The 23,575-nt window shown below is 41.0% G+C and overlaps 1 protein-coding gene across 2 annotated transcripts; it reads right to left on the reverse strand.

The window, feature by feature from the left end:
• Nucleotides 1-4,310: 4,310 nt before the first annotated feature.
• On the reverse strand, nt 4,311-21,608 carry DYRK4 (dual specificity tyrosine phosphorylation regulated kinase 4). 2 transcript variants are annotated; one of them, XM_021546051.4, is made up of 14 exons: nt 21,261-21,608; nt 17,463-17,546; nt 15,971-16,120; nt 14,756-14,891; nt 13,442-13,539; nt 12,942-13,078; nt 11,972-12,112; nt 10,220-10,358; nt 8,304-8,385; nt 7,407-7,579; nt 6,751-6,811; nt 6,095-6,224; nt 5,211-5,356; nt 4,311-4,785 (listed from the first exon to the last, which is right to left on the reverse strand). In XM_021546051.4, the coding sequence occupies exons 1-14, from the start codon at nt 21,282-21,284 to the stop codon at nt 4,559-4,561; spliced, it is 1,728 nt and encodes a 575-aa protein (XP_021401726.3). In that variant the 5' UTR covers nt 21,285-21,608; the 3' UTR covers nt 4,311-4,558. The 2 variants fall into 2 exon arrangements, with proteins under 2 accessions (XP_021401726.3, XP_021401725.3); XM_021546050.4 differs by having other exon boundaries at nt 13,442-13,605; nt 21,261-21,606.
• Between the last annotated feature and the right edge of the window lie 1,967 nt (nt 21,609-23,575).

A 23,575-nucleotide genomic window follows, 5' to 3' on the forward strand; every position in this document is an offset into this window, starting at 1 on the left:
TGGTGGTGTTTGCATGGCACTGCTGAGAGGCGTGGGAGAGATGTGCAGGAGCAGGAAGATACCACAGATTGGCAGTGAAAAGCATGCCAAGGAAGATTTTAAAATTATAGATGACCTGAGAAGAGGGAGGAAGATAAAATCTGCTTCCTGTAGAAAACTAAATGCTCTTACAGGAGCCAAGTGTGAAAAGAAAGAGGAGAGTCAGAATCACAGGATGCAATGGCACCTCTGAGTATCTGCCTCAGGCAACAGACAGAGACAGACAGGAGAGGAAAGCAGTGAAGTTCCACTCAGTTTTCTCTCTGGGGATTATAATGACGTGCAACAAACTCAGAAGGTGAGGAGGAAGGAAAATGCTATGCCCAGTACTCTCAAAACAGCCCTGATTGTTCCACTGCTGAAATCCTTTGCTGGCAGCACACATATCCCTGACTCACAGACAACTTCCACCCCACACCTCCCCAGCTCAGCAACTCCCTGTTGCAGTGCAGGAAGAAGCAGAGTACTGTTATATAGAGCCAATTGAAGTAATGTCAATATAATTTCACAGTATTTGCATCCTGGTGAGGTTATTTAACACCTCTGGTCTTTTCGGACAAATTTTAACAAAAAATTCAACTTAAAAAGAAATTGGGTTTAAAAATGCCTGAAGGCTGATACCCAAATGGGTATTTAACAGAGTGGTAACTTGAACCTATTGTAACTAGGCTAAAAAATAACCTTACATTCAGCTACTCACTTCTTTGACATCCCTCTTTTCCATGTCTGAATCCATCCCAGATTCTCTTTATTTCAAAAAGCTATAGCCCTTGTGGAAGATGGTGACAAGCTGACTCACCTTTTGCCACACATCTGCAGGGCTACTTCTTCCAAATCTTAAGGAACATATGGAAGGAGCACAGGAGATGTAAAGCTCCTTGTTGAGTAACACGTGCAATCCTGAAGGAAAAGAGGTGGCATAAGGGAGACTTTTTCAAAAGCTGCCTTGTGAAAGGACTTCACCTTTACTTAATGTAATTTCCCAGCTCTTTCAATGCTCTGGGCTTGTTTATCCACAGCTGTGTTGCACAAATCCTCCTGTTCTAGGAGTTGTCCCACTGCAGCTGTGAAAAACCCTTTCCTTCTCCACAGGCTGAAAATCCTGGATGCCAAAAAAACCTGAGGATAGAGAGGTGGAGATTCTCCTTTTAATAAGTAATTTGCAAAGTGCGTTAGCAGGGACACATCAGCATGTGAGGGATATTTATGGAATGGGGAATTGTAGGACTGCAGTTCTTTTTTCCCCTTTCCCTTTTCAAGCTTTAAAGAGGTGCCAAAAATATTGCTAAAGGCAGGGGCATCCCAGATGATGGCTAAAGGCATTTTGGAATAAATATAAACAGTGCCTACATAGCCATTTCCTGGACAGACTTGTCACCTGGAAGCTCAGAGCACTGGAAGCACAAAGAGGGTTGAAGATTAACAGTTCCCAGGCTGATAAATTTGCTTTACTCATCTCACATAGCAAACAGGAGGCCACAGGCACACCCAGAGCTGCAGAAATTGATGCCTGCTGGTAAATCCTTGCACAGTAGATCAGGAGCTATCAGGAGAGTCTCTGCTTTTGAAGGCCAGCAATGTGTACTCTGCAATGACTGTGCATTTGATGTATTGCAGTTATACCCTCCCAGGAGCAGTGGTGAAGTGCAATTATGCAGAAAGCATTCAATTCCAGAAAGGCTGTTATTTACAGACAACAAAACAGTTTTGTTATGAGGTTTCAGAGACAGAAGTAATCTAACAGCTTGGTCACTGAGCCTTTGTATTCTCACAGCTCAGTTATCTGAAGATCTGACATCCTATAAATACCCACTGCTGCACCTTCCCTTCAACTCAGTTGGATTCCTAGAACTTCTCCCTACTGTGATACCCCTCTCAGCCTCACACCCCAAATCACTTAAAAAATGGGCTGTAAAAATGTCCAGCAACTGGAAGATAGAATCATAAGATGACAGAATGGTTTGTGTTGGAGGGGACCTTAAAGATCATCTCATTGCAACCCTCCTGCCATGGCAGGGACACCTTCCACTAAACCAGACAGACAGGCCAATCTGCAGAGATGGACAAGAAAGCAACTACCTCATTTTCTTGGAAAATGGGGTTAAAAAATGACAATACATAGAGAAACAAAACATGATGTATGGATTGGGCTTTTCAAGAAAGCAAATTATCAGTGTTTTTTTCTCTGTGAGACTGCATAATGAAAAGTCTGAGGGTGGCTCCAGCTGAACATGAGTCAGAAGATTATTCTCAGCATTTTGTAGGTTGTTCTCTTACACAGAGGATTTTCTCATTATCTCCTTTCAAACGGCAGAGGGATGAGGATGCTACCTCTGTGTCTGATGGATCTACTTGTTTCTGCAGAGGAATGTGAAAGCAGTGATGATATCTCAGGGCTAGATATTTCTGCCAAGTAATTTCTATTTATTTCTGTCATCTCTGAAAAAATCCAGTAGCTATCCACAAGAGCCCTTATTAGGAAAGATTTTGAAGATGGAGATCACCATGAAGGCTGCAGGAATTAAAAGAGAACAGCAGGTCAGCAAGGAAGGGAAGACAGCAAATTCATAGCAGCAGTGAAATACCATCCATCTCCCTTCTATACGGAAAGATGATCAAACTGAATTATAGGCTTAGATGACTTTGCCACTTTTCCCTCAACACTGAATGCCTTGGAAAACGCATCAACATACGCCATGAGAAAAAATATGATGATGCTTACTACAAAGAGCTACTGAAATATACTAATTGTGAAGAAAACACAGCTCCAGCACAGAAGTCCATTTACACCTTCATTAGGGTGACATCAATTCCAGGGGTGAAGGGTACCTCAATATAATTAAGCCCAAACTTTACCCCTGAGGTAGAGCAGACAAAAACCCAAGTGCACAGTTGTGAGAATTAGATATTGTAACTTGGGGCAGCCTAAGCAGTGAAAGGAATGTGACACAGCAGATGAAGAATGAGCAGCAACTGCACCAAACAGTAAATTCTTGTTCTAAGGGTCTGAGAAATGTGGTAAGGGCTCTGTCCACACTCTGCAGTGCACCCACCCTGCCTGTGCTGTGCCATAACATGGTGCAGAACAGATCTCACTTTTCCCAGTACATCATTCTGCTGAAGAATGGGAATAGGAGCATTTATGGTTTCCGCGAGGGTTCAGATGCAAAGGAGTCTCTCTGACACCAGAGGTACAAATAATTCTGTAATTGAAAGCTGGCCTTCTTGTCAGGAATGTCATTATTACAGCAGGATGGTATTTGTCTGCCAAAATATCCTTGTAATTCTTCAATCAATTACCCTCAATAATGGGCTAGTGCCCTTTTTGGGTCACTCATTTTCCAGGTGTTTCTTCAGGAGTCCCAGGATTTGCCTGAAGCTGAGGGGATGATGACAGCAGTCCATTTTCCCTGAGGTGACTTCTACCATTACATGATTCAGCTGTACCTCTCAGGTGGCTTGTTTACTCCTGTAACACTGGAACTGTTTGAGGACTATATCCTTCCTTTCCTTTCCTTTTGCAAAAGAGCCTTTGGGAGTTTGCTGCTATGGTGACTCTAAGCACCTCTGAACACCTCTTTCCCTGGGGGCTGCTGGAGTGTCACTACTAAAGTAGCAGCTGCTTTTGGTAGGATAGTTTTCTCATTATCCCTTTTCAACCGAATTTCTAGCTATAAGCTCCAGTAAATGCAAGAGGTGTAATGAGGTGGGTGCTTTACAAATGCAGTGAAAAAGTAGTCTGTTGCTTGAAGAGTGAAATACCTAAATTAAACACATTAAGCACATAAGCCATAGGGATCATAGAAATTAATTTGGTTTTAGTTGGGCTTTTTTCAGAGTATCAAGTTAAACTTGTTACGAAGGACAATTTTCCCAAATCAAATCAGCTTGCTTTAATCCATTCTTTCTGTTGAGTCCCTGCAGAAATGGGCCCAGAATACCACTCTGCTCTGTTGTTTTGAGAGAGCTAAAGAGCAAAATTTACATTTCTAAATCTACTAGGAAGGTGTGACAATGGTTTTCATCTAGCAGCTTCACTATAAAAAGAGGAAGATGGAGCAGGAGGAAAATGAGGATGCTGGGTTTGATTTCTCCTATTTGTTTTATACATAAGTAAATTCCGTAATCTTATCCATGAATTATTCCTGTCTTATGCTGCGGTAAGTAAAAGGATTCAGATTCTTCAGTCAACACATCTGTTCTTTTAGATCCAGGAAAATATAAAATTCCAAAGTCTGTTAAAACACCAAGAATAAGCCACTCTCCACCTCTACAGTCTCCATTTTATTGCTGCTGGTTGTGAAGAATCTCTGATCACAAAGATGGAGATGAGGAAAAGGAATGGTTCTCAAATTCTGTTTTGGTTGACTAGATGATTTCAGGGTAAAAAGAACATTAAATATACTTACAATGTGCACAGCCCATGAACAGACAGATATAGCTTATATTCCTGAGTACAAATAATACCTACGAAATACACTAGGTGTGCAACTGAGCCAATCATAGCTTATGCTCTGTGTTACTTAATCGGTGGGAAAAAAAGAGAAGTTTTTGGAAGAGCTCTTTCACCACTATATTCTGCTTGATCATATTTAATAGGCTTTTCCATGTGGTTTTCCAAATATTTCTCTGAAATAGCATGTTTTCTTGTGTTCTGCACATCACTTTCTGCTGTGCCTGTGAAAGGAGTCAGTCTGTCAGCCAGTTCACTTCTCACTCTGTCAGCTGCATTCTTCCAGAGATTCTCTGCAACAATAAATCATTAAAATGAGAGGGTTAAGACTGCAGACTTTTAACTGCAGGTAAAACACAGGACTGACACAAATTCCCAGCAAATCAGGTGAAAGTTTTCTCTGGGATCTTACAACCCCCACTGCTGCATTCTTTTGCTCTGAAAGTGACATGCACTGTGGTGTGCTGTCAGATAGTGTTTTGCTCTCAGCAGGGAAAAGGGCTTTCCGTGTGACTCTTCAGCACTTCCAACTCTTCTTGCAGACATCTGAACTAAAACATAAGGCATGCAGCTCTACACAAGTGAGGAATGCTGCCTTTACCCACCCCATTTCAGGAGCCATCCATTATCTCCACACTTCCAGGCAGATGACACTAAACACAAAGAAACACCAAATACTGACATAAATGCACTTAGTTCTGAGGTGGAACATGCTTACGAATAGTCTCTCTTCTATTTTCCAGTACAGAGAATGAGCCATCACTCATCTTCCTTGGGGTCTGTGTTTTCCGGAAGATTTTTGGCTCCTGGATCCACGTGTGTTTCATCGCTTCATCGGGAGTCATGCGCAGGGAAGGCTCCCACCTTAAATCCACGGGAGACAAATCATTATTCAACTATTTCTATCTGAAAATTAGCAAGAGGCAAGAGATTCAGCCTTGTCTTTTGAAAGTCAGGTCATGAGAACATTTTTTTGAAACAAAAAAATTTTCTTTTTATCCAATAACCATGGAAAAATCTTATGTGATCTTCTTCAGCCTTCAAAACCCATTTACGTCAGTACCATGCTGATCAAACCCTCTGCAGCATCAAACCATTTTTATAATATGCAGTTCCTGCTGCTATCAGGGTAGGGACCCAACATTCTTGTTTAAGGCTTGGTTTTTTGCTCCAATGAAATTATTTTCTGAAAATTCGGATTCAACCAGCAAACTAAAATGAATCAGTGATTCACACAGACTTGGCAAACAGAGAACACTGAAAGCAACCTTCTTGTGAAACATAGTGGGATGATTTTTTTCTTCCCTCCCCATGTAACCACAAGTTAGCAGTTTCTTTAGAATTTCTTTAGGAAAGTGCTACTGAACTGCTAGAAAGAAATTTGAAATCACTGCTAAAGAAGGCATAGTAAAATGTCAATAATAATAGTTATACAAATGATGCCATGTGGAAAACAAAACAAAACAAACAAAAAAAATAAACCAAATTCAAAACATCTCACCGAAAAATAAAAAAGCAAACACAAGAGATGCCAAGATTTTAAAGGCACAAAAGAATGAAAGCAAAGTCAAAACTAGCTTGTTGCATACAGTATGAACTCACATTAAGCATCCTTTCAAAAAGTCCAAGAAGCCAGCATCATGGGTGTTCAGCACTGTGCTTAGATCCTTGGAGTCTGGGCATCTCTTTTTCCCCTTGCTGTTAGTTACTGATTTAGGAAAACCTTTGGAATCTTAAAAAAAGAGACACCCTCAGAAAGTTACATTAAACACTTTCACTAAATACTTTAAAAAGTTGCATAAACAGTATATATGTTCATCCCACTAACTCCAGTTTTGCCCTGTTGGATTGATAATCTACCAGAATTGTGGCAAACAGGATTGGTTACATCCCAGAGACCACTGTTGTTGGTTTGATTGCTTTGAGCAATTTCCAAACCCAATTTATATACAGAGAAATGAAAAATACAAACTAGTTCCCAGAGCCCACTGCATTCCTTTCAGCAGCAATACTTTTAAAAAGCAACTTCTCTATCACTTTGGCAATTGGAGGCCCATAAGACATGAAGAGCAGAGCTCAGGGTTAGTTTATAGGTCTCATTTTATCCTTTTGCTTTTTTTCCATACCTCTTCCTGGAAGTATTTTTATTAACTAGGAATTAGCTAAAGATCTCTGACTCTACTCTCTACCAGTGCTATTAATTAGTGATTAACTACCCAGGAGGCACCCAGCAAGGACGAATAATCAGAAGAAATTACCAAAGAATGTTCTCCTCCTTGATGCAGCCTGGATAAAATCAGCTGGTGGAAGACCCAATACCTTCACAGAAAATGAATTCATAGAGTTACTCCTCATTTCATAAAGATACACAACAACCATCAGGTGAGATATGGCATTTTGCCCTTCTTATGAAAAGAAGTTGAATGTTGCAATTCACTGTGAAATGTCTGCAAAATATTTTCTCTTATTGTGGAAGGAATTGAAGGATTCCTTAGTGCTGCCTGTACATGTCTTTGCATCAGAAATAGCATGGCCAGCAGAAGCAGGGCAGTGATTGTCCCTCTCTCCATGGCACTGGTGAGGCCACAGCTCAAATCCTGTGTCCAGTTCTGGACCTATCACTTCAAGAAGAACATTGAGGGGCTGGAGCATGTTCACAGAAGGGAACAGAGCTGGGGAAGGGGCTGGAGCACAAGTCTGATGAAAGGAAGCTGAGGAAGCTGGGAAAGAGGCTCAGCTTAGAGGAAGAGAGGCTCAGGGGGCTCTTCTGGCTTGAAAAGCCATTTGGCTGCATTAAACCTCCCTCTGAAGGGCCAGGCTGCAGCCAATCATATTCCCTTCTTGCTTGAGGTTTCTCTTTGTTTCTGGTGGTGTAGTTTATCAAATGGGTGTGCAAACCAATCCCAAAAGTTACCTCCATGATGCAGGCAAGTTGGTCAGCTTCATTTTCCCCTGGGAACAGTGGGTAGCCTGTGTAAAGCTCTGCTATGATACAGCCTAAGCTCCACATATCAACAGCCATAGCGTAAGGATGACCAAGAATCACCTCAGGGGAGCGATAAAAGCGGCTCTGAACATAGGTGTACACTGGATCAAAAGTTAGACAAGAAGAAAAATATCACAGTTGGAAATGAAATATCAATTTGCAGATTTCACAGGAAAGTGGCATATGTTCAGGAATCATAAATCTGTCTATCCACAGATTGCTCACATAGGCTCTGGAAACATTTTCAAATCCCATCCTAAAAGTAATGGGTGATACACTTTCCCCTGTTCTATTTAGAAATTGTTCTTCAACAAGTTTCACTGAAGGAAATTGTTTTACTAATGCCGTGATTGAGTTTATCCATGCTCATTTTCCTATTTGAAGGTGTTCCATTTGCATCAATCAACAGTTCCTAAATTAAAAGCACAGTTCCCATTTCCCTCCCTGTGGTATTCATACAAAAAGTACCAATTATAATTTAACCATCTCACAGAGAAAGGCTCTCTGGATCTGACAAATTTCTTCATAAGCAAAATATTTAGATTATCCTCTTAAGTTTGTTCCAGCTAACCACTCCTGAAAGTGCAATTCTTATTTCACCAGGAGTAGAGGAGCTGATCAGGCTTGGGACAAAGAAAAAGAATGGTAATATCTTACTTGTCTTTAACAGTATTTGCTCCACCATCAGTGGCTGAACAGTTCACCAGGTTCTAATTATGGGCATAGGTCAATATATTAGCCCAATCCAAGAAATAGTTTTTCCACATTATTTAAAATTAAGAAAGCTTATTAAGAAAATTACATCAAATTGACTTTTCTGCAAACCTCTTTGGTCTTCATAGCAGCTTGATCCAAAATCAATAACTTTGACTGAACCTTGCCCATTGTGGTATAATAGTATGTTTTCCTAAAAAGAAAAAAAATCACAGGGAAAAGAAGGGTTTAGCACCATATTAAGTTAATGAACACTTGTGAAAATCAGAATGCAAATCTCATTTACACTTCTCTGCATAATGAGAGCTTCAAAATTCAACCTCTTTTGGAATGCATTTGCTAACATGAAGAGACAGCCAATAATGTGCAATTGTGCAAAGCAGAGAGGAGATTTGTAAAGGTACCCAGGCTGCAGGAAAGGGCAACCAGGGAGCTCCCCAAAAGTCAGGGTTGCTTGTCTAGTAAAAGCCAAAGTGCACCTGGCTTTGTGCTGTGCTGAATTAACCAGAACTATCCTTTTGTAAGCACAGAAAGCCCCTTGCCTATGAAGGTGCCACACTCCTCAGTTCTTCCCTGCACTGCCTTCCCCAGACTCTGTGTCAGCTCATCCCTCCCCACCTGTGTGAGGCACAGGTCTCAAGGGAGGGATAAATGGACAAGGCAGGGTCATATGGATTCCTAGCTGGGTGCAGGTGGGTATAGCACTGGGTTCCTGCAATTCCAGCTGGAGAAGTGATCCTTAAACAGCCAGCTCAGGGATATGTGCACTGATGAGCAAACACAGCCTTCAGCTCTCTTCTGCAAAGCTGAGTTTTATCCTCATTAAAAGTCTGTCTAAATGAAGGATTTCCTTCTCCGCTCTTCACCAGACAGGTGGCTACTTTTATCAGTTTTACAGTGATTATATGTCAGGGCTTTAAAGGGCTGAACACTTCCCAGGTGGATGCTAAATAATGATGAAGTGGTTTCCTGGGTAACTAGCACATAAGGAAATGCTTCATGTGCCAGGAAGTAGAAGCTGCTGCTGGTGAAAGTCAAGGCTAGGACTGACTTCCACAATCCAGGTGCTCTAGTAAGGGAAGCAGCATCCCCTCTCTGCAGCTCGATATCCCTTCATGCACATAGGACTGTCTCTTATACTGAATCCCTCACAATGCAAAGGAGCTGATCAAAGCTGGAAAACCAGGCTTTGGAGGCAGTGATTACCTAGCATAAAGGCCAGAGAAACTCCATATTCTACCTTGTGCTAAGAAATATCATAGGAGGCAGATGGGATAACAGATGTGAGTTTCAGGCAACATAAATTCATGAAACTGTACAGTTGCTGAATGAGAACAAAATTGTCTTTTAGTTAACTCACTACATTTTCACTAATATGTTGCTCTATTTAAATACAGACTACACTAAGTGATGCTGCTAACATCATTCCTTACCAGTGGCTGCCTGGAAACAGATTTCCCATTGGGCTAATCGTTTTTGATTCAGATATTTGGGTTATCTTGCAAGTCTCTCTTCTCACTGCAAATTGGTCTGGCAAAGATTTTTTTTGGACAGATGTTCCTCCAAAAACAGGTGAACACCCTAAATACTGTTCCACAGAATTCCTTTGCCATTTACTAGGCTACTTAATTTTATAGTTTTGCCTAAGAAATTAAATAGACTTAACAAGATAACCTGAAACAGGCTGCCTTGTGAATACTCCTCGCATTACAATGTCTCTCATCTTGAAATACCTAATTTTACAAGTACTTTTACTCTAAGTAAAAAGTCATTATCTGAATTTTATTCATATTTGCATATGTTTTGGCAACCAAATAATCTCATTTAATGCTTCGGTGAATGAACTGAATCAATGGTAATAATCAGCTGACTGTAGCATGAACATAATTTGAAATAAATTACAGCTTCTGTACAAACATCATACTGGGTTTTAGGGTTTCTCCTGACAGTTCCTCTCAGTCAATAAAGAACAGGACAAGTTCATTTATTCTGTACAGAATACCAGGTGATGAAATGATTGTACTTACAGGCTTCAGATCACAGTGAATGATTCTTTCCTGGTAGAGCACTTGTAAGCACCTCAGCACACACCGAGTGAAGTGGCGAATCAACGACAGGCTGAAGCCTTGGAAATTGTTCTTTTTGATCAACTCATACAAATTTATCCTGTGGGGGAGAAAGAAGCAGCAGACAGAGAGCAGATAAGAGATTGGGGAATTTATTTTTAAGGGCATGATTAGTTTCCAGTGTGTTAAGAGCTTTTCTTCCCACATGGAGGACTCATGCAGAGGAAAAGGAGAGCTATTTTCCTCCCTGCAAACACTGCTCTGCATGTGATATGCACAAACACCTCCCAGATCTAGAGCAGATGTAAAACCAGTGAACTTTCCTGATAAATTCTCTGCTGTTAAGCAGCTGTGCTGATTTTCACCAAGAACAATAATCATTCAGTAACCAAAATTAATTTTCTTCTGTCTCCTTTTGCTGTCATTTCTCCTTGATTTGGCATCTTGAGTAAATAATTTCTGTCTAAAGGTTTTTAACCAGCAGTAAATATTTCTAGATAACCCGTCCCAATATCAATTCAGGTCTCATTAGGTTTTTATATCCCTCCTGTGACCATCACATCTTAGCAACTTCAAGTAGCCTGGAGAAGAGAAGGCTCTGGAAGATCTCATTGCAGCTTTCCAGTGCCTTAAGGGGCCTACAAAAAGGAGAGGGAGAGATATTTTTGAAGTGATAGTGATAGGACAAGAGGTAATGATTTCAAACTGAAAAAGGAGTAGGTTTAGACTGGATATTAGGAATAAATTCTTCCCTGTGAGAGGTGTCCTCAGCACTAGCACACATCTGCAAGGACATGACCAACTGGAGCTTTCTGCCTTCCTCACTGGAGTGTCCACTGGTGGCAGGCACGGCCCATTCCTTTGGAATTAAAGTTTCCCAGACTTAATGGAAAAGACCACAAATCAAAGGCTTTTCATGGTATTTTAAAGGCAGTGAAAATTTTACCAGACAAACATTTTTCTATGACAACCTGTCTTCAACTCCATGGTGGGGAGCTAAAGATAGTGGCTATCCCATTTCCTGTGTGTTTCCATAGCAGCTTTCAGAAAAGACTGGTCTGTGTCTTCCCTGGAATGAAGTTACCTCTTACCCTGTGTGCCTGTAAGTGACAGACTCATATACAGCAACACAAGGGATTTAGGTTTCTCTGGGATCAAGCTGTGCATATGATGCTGAATCTTCAGCAGGGGCTCTAGCACATACACCAGTGGCGGTTTTACCCTAAGGGGTGGAGAAATGGGGGTAGCCTGGATAACTCCAGTTTGATTCCCTGATTACAAGAAGGCTGATGAATAAAATGATCTGACTTCTCCAAAGTTCCTCCAGAATTCCTCCTAAGATGCCCTGCAGCAAAGATGTATAAAAATCAAGATGCAGTTTTAATTTTAAATTATTTGATATTATTCATACTTGTATACCCTGAAGTTTACCAGTCCTGAATTTACTCTTTTCCTCATAGGTCTTTCGGGGAAGAAGACTTCAATACCCAGCACAGAAAATAAGGGATGGATCATGTCATTGCCCGTGTGAAGTCTGAACGTGGCCTTTTTCAGTTCACCTTGGGTGATCAAAGGCTCAGTTATGCAGTCTGTATTTAGATAGTGTTCTTTTCTAGCTGCCAATTCTTCTGAAGAAGACATAAAAATTAAATCTTGTAAGGCACAAGAGCTACAATTCTCCTCAAGGTGTGTGTAAAGGAAAATGTACTTTACCCTAGCAGTTCAAAGGAGATACAGAAGTGATTGCGAAAGTAGAAGTATTCCTTCATGTGGATGATATTGTGAGTATCATCTTTGTCCTTCTTCAGCAGAGCATCAAGGATCTTCACTTCTACCAAAGCCTGGCTGTGAAATCTGAAATATCACATGACACAGGAATGGTGACATCAACTCAGGGTAGCATTTGTATTTCTGCAAATGCTACAAACACCACAAGCTTATGTAAGCTCAGCAAGTGGAACAATTATTAAAATTTTTCATTCAACCCTGTTAACCACTGTAATTTTTATTTCTGATGGTTGATTCCTAGTCTAAATACACTGGCCTTACATAACACTTCAGGGTACCTAATTTGACTTGTCTGAAAAAACCTTTAAATGAGAAGGTTTCCAGTGAGCATCCAGACTAAAATCCTGGTGCTCTCAAATCTATGGAAATGCTTCACTTTCGTTGAACAGGGCCATGTTTCACACCTACCAGTCAGACAGTGTATTTTGAAAAGCATCTTTACACTTAGTGTTCACTGAGGAGGAAAACAGCTGAACATCTGTTTCACTGACTCTGCTTCAAGCTCACAAATTTGTAACCAGCCACTAAACAGGAACAGGTTGCTTAGGACCACTGTAAAATTTTTCACGTTCAAGCAAGTGATGGGTGCCTTCCAGCATATTTCTGTGGTTTTGGAGCCTTGTGGGGATGCTCCCTGCTCTCATGCCTGCACAGCTGGTTACCTGGGTTGTGTATTCACTGTGCAACACATAGAGAGACCTCCTTGTAAGCCTGGAGAAACTGTGCTTGCTTTCCTAGGCTGTCTCTCCTCTGGGTCCAGGTCAGTTCCTAACATCCTCCTTCCTCACTCTGCCCTCACTGTGTTTAATGAATGTACAGGAGGTTTGATTTTGATTTGTTCATGTTGTCACTGGTGATGATGATTGTACTGGTTTAAAGTCAGCAGATACCTCACCTTTTCTTATTTCTTATTATTTTCAATGCCACTAACTCATTGGTTTTGTGATCCAGGCATTTGGCCACCTGCCCAAATGACCCTTTCCCAATGACCTCCAAGACTTCGTAGCGGTAGGCAATGTGGTCATGCAAAACCTTCAAAAGAACACAAAGAGTTCAGATTCAAGGAGTACAACAAAGACCAGGCTTCCCAGTAGCTCCTGTGTGTTTGAGCCTGCTCTCCATGACAGATGGTGTGCTAGCCGCAGGTGAAGTCCACATCAAATAAGGGTAACAAGGAAAATCCCAAGTGATGCTTCCACAGCCCACCTACCTTGCATCAACACTGCATGACATGCAAAGTAAATTCTCCCCTGAGCTTTAAAAGGCACATTTTCACTGTGTGAATCTTTATCTTCTAGAAATAACATTTATTTCACAGACAACACTTAAAGAGTTGAAATAAAATCACTACAAACTTACTGAGCTCAAAACGAATACCATAATATTTCCACTTACCTTTAAGTAGGAACCATGCTCATCATCATAACAATTATTATTCTGGGTTTCAGGCAAACCTTCAATCTTTTTAGCTTCCAGGCCAAGAAACCAGAGCTCTGTATAATTGAAAATTTCTTTTTGCTCATAGACTGTTAGCTGATTTCTAAAATTTTTCAAGGCTTCTAAATCAGAAAACAAGAACGTAAAACCAAAAATCAATAAAATGTCAGAAACCTGATGGCAAAGTGCTTTTACAATGGAACATTTCACAGTACAGCCCACCACTTTGAGCAGGATGCTGAGAAAGGCTGTTAGAGTTCCCTTCCAACTCAAATTTCTCTTTTTCTACAATTTCATACAAATCTCTATTTTTTTTCTGGCTTGCAGTATTAAGTTCAATAAAGCACTCATCATCTGTCAGCAAGACTTTTAAGAGAGCTTAGGTAAAAATTATTTAATTGTGAGGGAAGTTATGTATATAGATTTTTTGAAAATTCCATCTGTTGTCTATCTGTTCCCTCAGGCTCCATAACTTACATGAAAAGTCACATTTTTATTGGTTTGATTGCTATATTTATAAAATGTCAGTAATGACTAGTTAACCAAAGCTTTCAAGTACTTGTTTTTCTGATAAAAATCATCAGTCAGATGCTTGAGATTAGGAATTAAATGGAGCCCAAATCTGCATTTCTCCTAGTTCTGATTCTTCCTGCATAGAATTTCAGCTGCCCTAACACCTCCACTCCCATCATTTATATGTGGATATATATTCAGACAGGAGCATTATAAATCTATGTGTTGCATGCATGTGTGGGTGTTTTGTTAAACAGTGGCAGATCTTCATCCAGCAATGCAGGAATGCTAAATCATTTCAAAGCAAAAGGCCACTACTTTTTTTTTCCTAGACTCCTTCTAGAAATAGATTAACTCTGTCAGAAACTTTCTAGATCCAAAAACTCCCAAAATGCAATTTAGCCCACATCAATAAAATGGGACACAGACACAAGGAAGTAGGAAAGGGTTTTATCCCTGTAATGGAATGTTGCTGTCACCTACCCCACCTAAGTCTCAGATAAATATACATTGTTTTTTATACTGCATGGTTCTCTTCTGTATTTGTGTTAGTCAAATCATTCCCCTACTGGGTAGTTCCCCAAGCTGGATAATTATAAATCACTTAGTCCCATCCATATTGCTGTGCTCTAAGTTGCTAAATATTTCAGCAGCCATTTAACATGGTAACTCTGGCCCCTGAGTGTCCTGACTGTACACACTCCTCATCTGTGCAGGCCTGTCACTCCAGCGCTTTCAGTTTATCCAGGGATATTCTACCTGAAGCTGTCATAGGCAGTTTGACCCCAATGCTGGTGCTCTCCAGTTCAGATGGTTTTGTATGGACTCTGGTATCACTCTCAGGAAGACTGTCTGGAAGGTTAAATTGAGGAAAATTGCCTTGAGTTCCATTTTCCTGCCAAGCAGAAAAAAAAAAAAAAATCAAAATTTAAAAACTGCTATATTCACAGAGTCAAAGCTGCAATATATTTATTTTGGATTAGTTGAGTAATCTCTGTCAATTTTGTGCTGAGACAGAACAAGCAAGCTTGGGCACTAGAACACCCTGCTTATTCAGACTGCAAATTCTGCCAAAAGCACTAAAGGCTGTTGGACTATGGAAAGATAAATCTCTATAAATGAGAGAAGGAAGTTCATCTTCCAGATTCATTCAGTATATAGACTTTCTAGAAATGCTATCTATACCAATGCTGGTCAGCCTTGGAGGGCTGTGGTTTCCCTCTTGGAAACCATACCAAACCAAGTGAAAGACAGGAAGTTTATTTGGAATAACCAGTATGGATATGCCAACAAATGGTGTCTGAACAGCTTTGTTGTCTTCTCTGATTAAGTGATTGGCTTGGCCAGTGGGAGAAAAGCACTGAGCATCGTGGACTTTGTCTTGAGCAGGGCCTGTGACACTGGAGCCCAGTGAGTGGGAAATGAACTGGATAAATGGATCATTATGTGAGCAGCCTGCTCCAAGTCTGCTCGGTAGTGAGAGGTTGGGCCAGATATCCTTCAGAGGTCTCCTCCAAGCTAAATGATTCCTTTATTTATTTCTCATCCTTTGAGAAAGTAGGGCTGGGTGGAGACAAAAAAACAGCTCAGTGTCTGTGCGTGTCAGAAGGGTACCAAAGCCATATTCAAAAACCAGCACATGGTTGCCAAGAGAAGCAGAACCCAAGTGATGGGATATGGACTAATAAGTGGGCAAGCTTGGTCCACCACATCCTTGCAAGAAGTCCTGACTGGTACCACTTCAATAAAAGCATCTTTGTGGTTGTGGGGTTTGAGTTAAGGATGTGTGCAAGTAAAAATGGGTTCTTTTCAAAATGAAGCATTTTTCCATACTTGTCTCTAATTCTGACCCTTCTTCTCTCTTCCCCCACACGTATACACTTGTGACACTTTGCCACTGACACTCTCTCAGTGGTACTTAGAGAGAGGCTGGTTCAGCAGGCAAACAAGTTGTCCAGGAGCTTTATAACTCACCTGAAAAGAGGGGAGGACACTCTGCAAGCTCTTATTTGCTCTTTGAGGCAGGCTGCTTTCAAAGGGGGGAGGGTTTGCAGTGTCTGCAGCCAGACCATGCTTCACTTGACCTTCCAGATGTGGGAGAGCAAGGACACCACAACTGACTCTCTAAATAGAAAGCAAAAGGAAATGTCACATAAACAGCCTAGCAAGCAGTTCTGTGCCACATCTGTGAACTCCAGAGGGATGTAACTCCTTGGAAAATGTGTGTGGTTCGCTTCTGACACCTAAAGGCAAAGGGGAAATGAGCAGATGCTAAGGCAGCTCCAGCTGTACTAACAAGCAGCAGGAGGTTGTTCATGCAGTCCAGCACAATTTAGGGAATGAGACTCCTCACAAGAACACTTCCATCCAGCATCAGGGCAGCGACTGCTTCAGCTGCAAAGGGTGGCTAGGTTTGGAAGCCCAGCAGCCATTCCAGGTAGCAGGACTCCTGTGAGAAGGGAAAATAAAGCCCACACAGGGTAGTAAGTAGCCATGAAGTGTCAATGGGAGAAAATATCATTAACTATTCCCAGTGGCAGAATAGAGACTGGGACTGCTGCCAAACACCAGGGGTGGATACAGTGGGAAGTCTTCCCTGCACGGCTTCTCCATATCTCCTTCCCCCTCATTTTATATGGAGCTCAAATTGACTGGGCTCATTTGCTGTACTCCTTATTAGTGAGGAAAAGACAAGCTCTCAGCAAACTTTGCTTAGAAATAAGTGCTTATGCTCATTTAAATAATCCAGGATTACTAGTTCTTCCTGACTTCTCCCATTTATTATTTGCAAAACACTTCTATATCATTTGTTAATTACAGTCAGACATTAAAGGGCATGGTTTTATGAATGCTTTGTATGTCTTATCAACGTCTTGAATCTCAAGTCAGAGAAGTCAAACTCTTAGAAGCAAAGAAAACTCTTTCAGGTAGACTATTTCTTTAGTGAATAATAAAACAATTATTTGAAATAAATCTGAAATAGATCAACTATGCACTGTAAAATGCAGAATAAGGTCTAGAGAGCTAAAACTACAGCCCACATAAACCTGTGAAATTTTTCTCCTCAGGGAAGCATAGAAACATATTTGGCAAGCTTTTGACAACAAGAGTGAGGTTTGATATTTTCTTAAAATGCAAAGGAGCAATGCTCTCAAACCAATCAACTTTAATCAACTTTTTTTTATTCCAGTACTGTGGAATAGCATTTAAAATCTTAGAACTGGGATTCCAGTAGACTTTTCCCAAAAGCTTCAAGAAACAAAAGTAACTTGGCAGAAGAAATGCCTCAAATACTACTGAACACAGGAAAACCAAAATACTTGCAAGCATTTGGGACAGTCATATAGCCACAGAGAAAATGGAAGAGGACAAGGAATAGAAGACTTGCCCATATTCATTTATTATAAGAGATCACTTAAAAAACAAGAATTCAGCTACTTTTGAAGTCAGCTGAAGAGTCACATACCTGATGGAAGACTCTGTTAGAGCCCAGATGTTCCCTCTCTTGAACAGTCAGCTGAGACTGAGAAAAAGCATCCACGTGGGAAGACTGCAAACATAAAGTGAAGCTTTAATAAAAATTATTCTGGAGGAAAAAATTATGGAGCCCCTGCCTGATTTCTGTATTTCCCTCCTTTGTGACAGTGCCTATGCCAACACAAGGTGTGAGAGAGGGCCACAAAAGCTGCTGAAAACACGTTACACACTCTGGCAATGGCTCTCTCAATTGAGCTGCTGTTTTGTAGGATGGGGCAGAGACATTTTATTTTGTTATTATGCCTCTCAGATGTTTGGTGTGCCCCTGTGCTCAGCCAAGGGGAAAGGGGCCCTCTGCCATCCCTAAATATGTACTTGGAAGCTGGTAATAAGTCTGCTTGGAAGGACCACTTTAAACTGCATCACTACGTAGATTTTGAGCTCCTACATTGCTAAAAGAAGCATTAAACTGATTCAGCTTCTAAAAATAAAATCAGGGTTTAGGTTTACTGAAATATAGAAAAACCCCATTGGCTCCAATGGGCAGATAGTATCAGCAATAAATAAAAAATAAACCATATGGGGAAAGTGCTAAGCAGCTCACCATTTTAAAGAGTTTGCTGCTGCTTTCAGCAGTTTTTCAATAAACATGCTAAGTAGCATTGTACACTTCTGCCCAATAACAAACTGCAATGAAATGTACAAATCTTTAGGATAATTTAGACTGAGAAAATTCTGTGGCTAAAGCACATTGGAGCTCTGCTCTATAGGCTGGAGTAAACCCCACTGAATTTGATCAAAAGGGCTCCTGAAAGAGTCTGTCTGAGCCTGGAAGAGGCAGGGACAACTCAGATGAGATGCTGCACCTGTGCCAATACACTGCAGAGATCCATATATAGACATAGACATAGACATAGATAAACATATATATATATATATATATATATATATATATATATATATATATAAATTGGGTGTGAGACGGGTAAGGGATGCTTGCGTGCAAGCTGATACACACACACACACACACACTGTAATATTGATATATATTCAGGGCAAATTAGTATTGCTGCAAACAGGGAGATCAAACTGAACATATCCTGACAAAGGCTCTGGCACATCCTGCCCTGAACAGAATCAAGACTGGTTTGAGTTGGAAGGGACCTTAAAAACCAAGCAGTTCCAACCCCTGCCACGGGCAGGGATACCTTCCATGAGACCAGGCTGCACAGAGCCCCAGGATCCAGGCATCCTCTTGGACAACCTGTGCCAGGGTCTCACTACCCTCACAGGGAACAATTTCTTCCTCCCATCTCCTACCTCCCATTTCTTCCTCCTTTCCCATGGGAAATCCCATCTAACCCTCCTCTCTGTCAGTGTGAAGCCATTCCCCCTTGTCCTGTCACTCTGGGCCCTTGTCAAGAGTCTCTCTGCATCTTCCCTCTGGGCTCCCTTCAGGCACTGCAAGGCCACAGTGAGGTCACCCCAAAGCCTTCTCATCTCCAGGCTGAGCAATCCCAATTCCCTCAGCCTTTCCTTCCAGCAGAGCTGCTCCATCCTTCTGACAATCTTGATGGCCTCCTCTCGACTGACTCCAGAGCCAGTGGCATATCCACCCTTGCATAGATTAGAGACTCTAAAGGACTTTTCCAAAGGAAATATGGAGCTAAAACTCTGTGTACAGATCTACCTGACCACATGGCGGAAATGCTGCCTCTTGGTAGGTTTCAGCTGTGTCACCATCAGCAGGAAGACACCACTGAAGCCAGGCAGACTAGCTGGAAACTGCCCCTGAGATAACTGTGCTCTGTGTGTGCTCTTCCTGTTCACAAATGAATAAACAAACCCTACAGCAAGGGCAAACTTCAGATTTAGAACAAACTGAGAACAGCTCTGGCGTGAGATGAAGGGTCACTGATGGCTGTGAAACACAGGAGAATGGCAGGAAAGGGATAAGTACTAAAATCTGGCTTTGCTGGACACAGTAATTCCCATCTTTGGAAGAGGAGATCACCCAGCCAGGGATAAGGGATGATGTGCTGTAAATCCAAAATATTACAAGTGCCAGCACAGCAAATGCCACAGAGGATGGTCACTAGACTACTGCATCCTAAGCAGGAGTGTACTAGAGCACGACAAACTTTGCTGAGGCCACCAAGTATCCTTAGGGGTATGAATTTCTTAAGATGATGATTCCATGGAAAACTCAGTCCCAGGGTATTTTACCAGACAATCTACAGACAATCTTCTCATGAAATCTTGTAACTTGCATTTCAAGGGACAATCACATTTGTTATGAAGGTGAGTCTGGGATACACATTCAAAACTACTAATTATATCAGCCCAGCTCTTAGTAAGACTATTAATTTTAGTGCATGTTATACTCTTTCCTCACACTTCATCCATACTTCATTCCTTGCAAGCTATAATTTTCAATTCCTGGAGCTGATGAAAATACTGCATTTCATTTAAATGTAGTTCCTTAACTGCTTCATGCTTTTCTAGCTACAAATCAATACAAAGCCAAGATTTTATAAAGAAAAAGATATCACTGAAAACCAAAGAAACAATGACTTCACGTACCTGTGCAGACTGCAGAATCTTGACTCCAAAATGGCATTTTATTTCTTAACAATACTTTTAAAAATCTAGGAAGTTATGTCCATATTACTAATTTTTAAGTAGATTTATTAACAGAGCATGAAAAATTCAAAAAACATCTTTAAAACTAAGCAAGAGCTAAGGAGGAAGGTGAGTGGGTGTCAAGATGTGCTGACAGAATTTAGAATACATTTAATTTCCATTCAGTGGGGAAAGATTACCAAGATTTTGAGGCAGACATTTCTCCTTTTAGAGTGCAAAAGCAAAACCATGCCTTTTTTAAACCATGGAAATCTGTGATCCTCTTTGTCCTCTTTCTCAAAACCTACTAACTATGGATTTATTGCTCTTTAGGCAATTTATTCAATAAAGTCAGACCTTCATAAAATTCCCCTAAATGGGTAAATAACATAAATTTTTATTAGTGGAAAAACTGATCTGTGCCCACACCAGTCCTGCTGGGGGCTGAGTGGGGGGCAGGTGGATTTATTGGACAGTCCATACAGTGGCTTTATTTGATGGTCTTGATCCAGGTGACCCAGCAGAACTGCTCTAGCAAAACCCTGGAGTTACCCTATGGGCTCTGCAGCTGAGCTGTTGTGGCTGAGTTTGGTCAGGCAGATGCACTCCAAAGAAAAACTGCAGCAACTGTTACTATTCCACTCCATTTCATTCCTGGTTTCCCTGTTCCTGTGGCGCTCAGCCTTATCCTACAGCTCCAATGCTGCAATCCCAGACTATCATCTCCTGGTATTCCAGCCCTTCAAATCCTGGAGCACCTTGCTCATTCCAGTTACCACCAAAGAAACAGAACAAGGTTCCTCATCCACCCTCTAGCCCGCAGTCACCAAGTTTTAGGTTTACAGCATTCTGCAAAATCAGGCATCATGACACACTTCCGTAATTCTCAAAATACCAGAGTATTTTTTCATTACCATGTTAGCCACAGAAATCAGAAATGCATTAAATTTTGGAAATTTTAAATACATAACTACATGAAATAAAGACCCCATTGCCTCTTCATTCACAAAGGCATTCTCCTTCCCCTGTTCTCAAAAATGAATGAAGCCCATAGAATACATGGAAAGAATACAACACAGGTGCTAAATCACGCAACACATTAAAAAGCCACAGCAAATATACTCTCTCACTGAAAATACAGTAGGAACACAAACATTTTCCCCACCTTGTCAACTATTTCTGTCAGCATTACTGCAAGAGCTGTTAAGTGCAGGACAGGAGCTGTTTATTCCATTCAGCGAAGGCATTTCAGGAAGCCCACCTTCATCTAGTCAGAGCATAGCAGGAGCAGTTCCATGCACAGTGCCCTGAGCAGAAAAAAATGGATAATGCTTCTGCTTGGCTTCAGATTTAAATTTTTCTCCCGGAAATATGCCAGTGACTATTAGCTGCTCTAGTATTCTTTTGGTGGCCATCTGTTCCCTTTCTCAGCCTCCTTCTAGCCAAATATAATTTTCCATATTTATCATGGCAAGTCAGTAATAAGAAAGACAAATATAACAGGATTGGCTGTTCTCCTTGTCATCTCAGTCTGTTCTTTCTCACTGAGCTCATATGCTTGCGAAACCAAAAAACACTTGAACTTGGATTTTGTCAAAATTTGTCACAGCAACCTTGCTATACAGTGAGCAAAATCTCTTCAACAAGACTGACAGACTGGAAAATGAAAATTAATTAATTTCTTAAGGGTTGGATTCTCGTTGGGCATTATATGTCAAACTGTGGCACCTTGGTCTGTGGTTCTTAAAGGCATTGGTGCAGAGCTGCTCTGCTCTGTGGGATAATGAGTGTGTGGATTATTTTGGTGTGGATAATGAGATAGAACTTAGCTGCCCTCCTGTCTTTCCTCTTCCTCTTTTGGATGCTGTGCATGTATGATGGGGCACTGATGGAGGTGTCCCTATTCCCCAGCTGTCTTAGGGGAATATCTAAAGAAAAATACAGTGTGGTCTCCTCCTTCATACAGCCAAAAAATGACATGTTCCCTGATGGTCTTAAATCTGTCAACAACCCAGAATAGTTCTACTTTCACTCAGAAATCAGGGTTTTCAAGGAGGAAATACATGCTCACCCACTGAGGCTGCTGCTTTTACAGATGTTGCTGGAATGGTCAAAGGGCAAACAGTTACTCATTTGCACCCATGGTGGTCTCTGCAACGCCTCTCCTGATGTAATTGTTGGGCTGCGCCTTCCTAAAAGGCACATTGCTCCCACTTCTATCACTCACACTTTTCCATTCATCCAAGCTTGGCAACCCTCTAAGCAAGAAATCTTCCCCAGTATTATAAACCTCACGTGCAAGAGAAACTTCTAATTTTCCCACCAAATAACCACTCAGGCTGTCATGCCAGGAGGGGAGACATGCAAATCACAGAGTCCTAGAATGGCTGGGATTGGAAGGGACCTTAAAGATCATCCAATTCCACCCCTCCCTGCCATGGGCAGGGACTCCTCCCACTATCCCAGGTTGCTCAGAGTCCCATCCAGCCTGGCTTTGGACACTGCCAGGGATGGGGCACCCACAGCTTTCTGGGCACCCTGTGCCAGGGCCTCAGCACCCTCACAGTAAAGGATTTCTTCCCAAAATCCCATCTAAACCCTCAGGGTGAATCAATTTCCCCCTGTCCTGTCACTCCAGGCCCTTGTCAATAGTCTCCATTTGCAATCCCAGGACAGCCTCCATAGAAAGGAGTGAAATACAGATCTGCCCATGTTTTAGCCATCCCTCATTTAGAATAACATCCTCTAATTTATTTTCTTTATTTCCTTTCTTTGCAATGTTTTCTCTCCTCTTCGTTTTATTACATTTTTGTAAGTATATTCAAATTGCTGTGATAAGTCATGCAGGAATTAAAAACAACATCCAGGATCATTCTTTTGTATTATCTGAAGAGGACCAACTAATTTTTTATTACATAAGGCATTGAATACAGTTTTCCCTTCCATTTCTCAACAATATTCTCAAAGCAAGATAAACTCGCCAGGATTCTTACTAAGTTTCAGTCATACTACAATGAAGTAAAAAGCAGTACATAAAATGTTTCAGCTATAAATTTAAAAGCAGTTTTTTGAAGTTTGAAGGAAAGATTTATCTTTGTAACTATTTTTTTTTTTTAAATTACCCACTTCATAAAGACATTTAATTAAAGGAGCTAAGTGCAATAGGACATAAATTCCTTATGGATGTGATCACTGCCTGTGATCATCACACAGACAATATCTTTACCAAATTTCTAAGTTTGGCAACATCTCTGTGAAGCAGAATAGTATTAGTGGTAAAGGAAATTAAAGAGCTTTCCCTGCAAAGAGAACCCCCTGCATCATGGAGTAGGAAGAGGATTCATTCCATTTTAGCTAAACATTCAAGGTAAACAAATTTCCCTGTGGAAGCACCTCTGTCTTTTTACTGGCTTGTCTTGAGAAGGAGCCTGTTCCAATAATATAGACTAGATATCCCAAAGGTTTACATTCCTATAATTA

Source organism: Lonchura striata, chromosome 1A (genome assembly GCF_050655825.1).
Source record: "Lonchura striata isolate lonStrDom1 chromosome 1A, ASM5065582v1, whole genome shotgun sequence".
Classification (NCBI taxonomy): Eukaryota; Metazoa; Chordata; class Aves; order Passeriformes; family Estrildidae; genus Lonchura; species Lonchura striata.

What these genes read in the sequence shown, in the direction of transcription:
- DYRK4 (XM_021546050.4), bottom strand. Translation starts at nt 21,284, where the DNA reads ATGCTGACAGAAATAGTTGACAAG. An exon ending in AGCATGGTTCCTACTTAAAG is followed by an intron (nt 13,079 to 13,441) that starts GTAAGTGGAAAT and finishes GTTCTTTTGAAG; the next exon opens with GTTTTGCATGACCACATTGC. An exon ending in CTGCTATGAAGACCAAAGAG is followed by an intron (nt 7,580 to 8,303) that starts GTTTGCAGAAAA and finishes CTTTTGATCCAG; the next exon opens with TGTACACCTATGTTCAGAGC.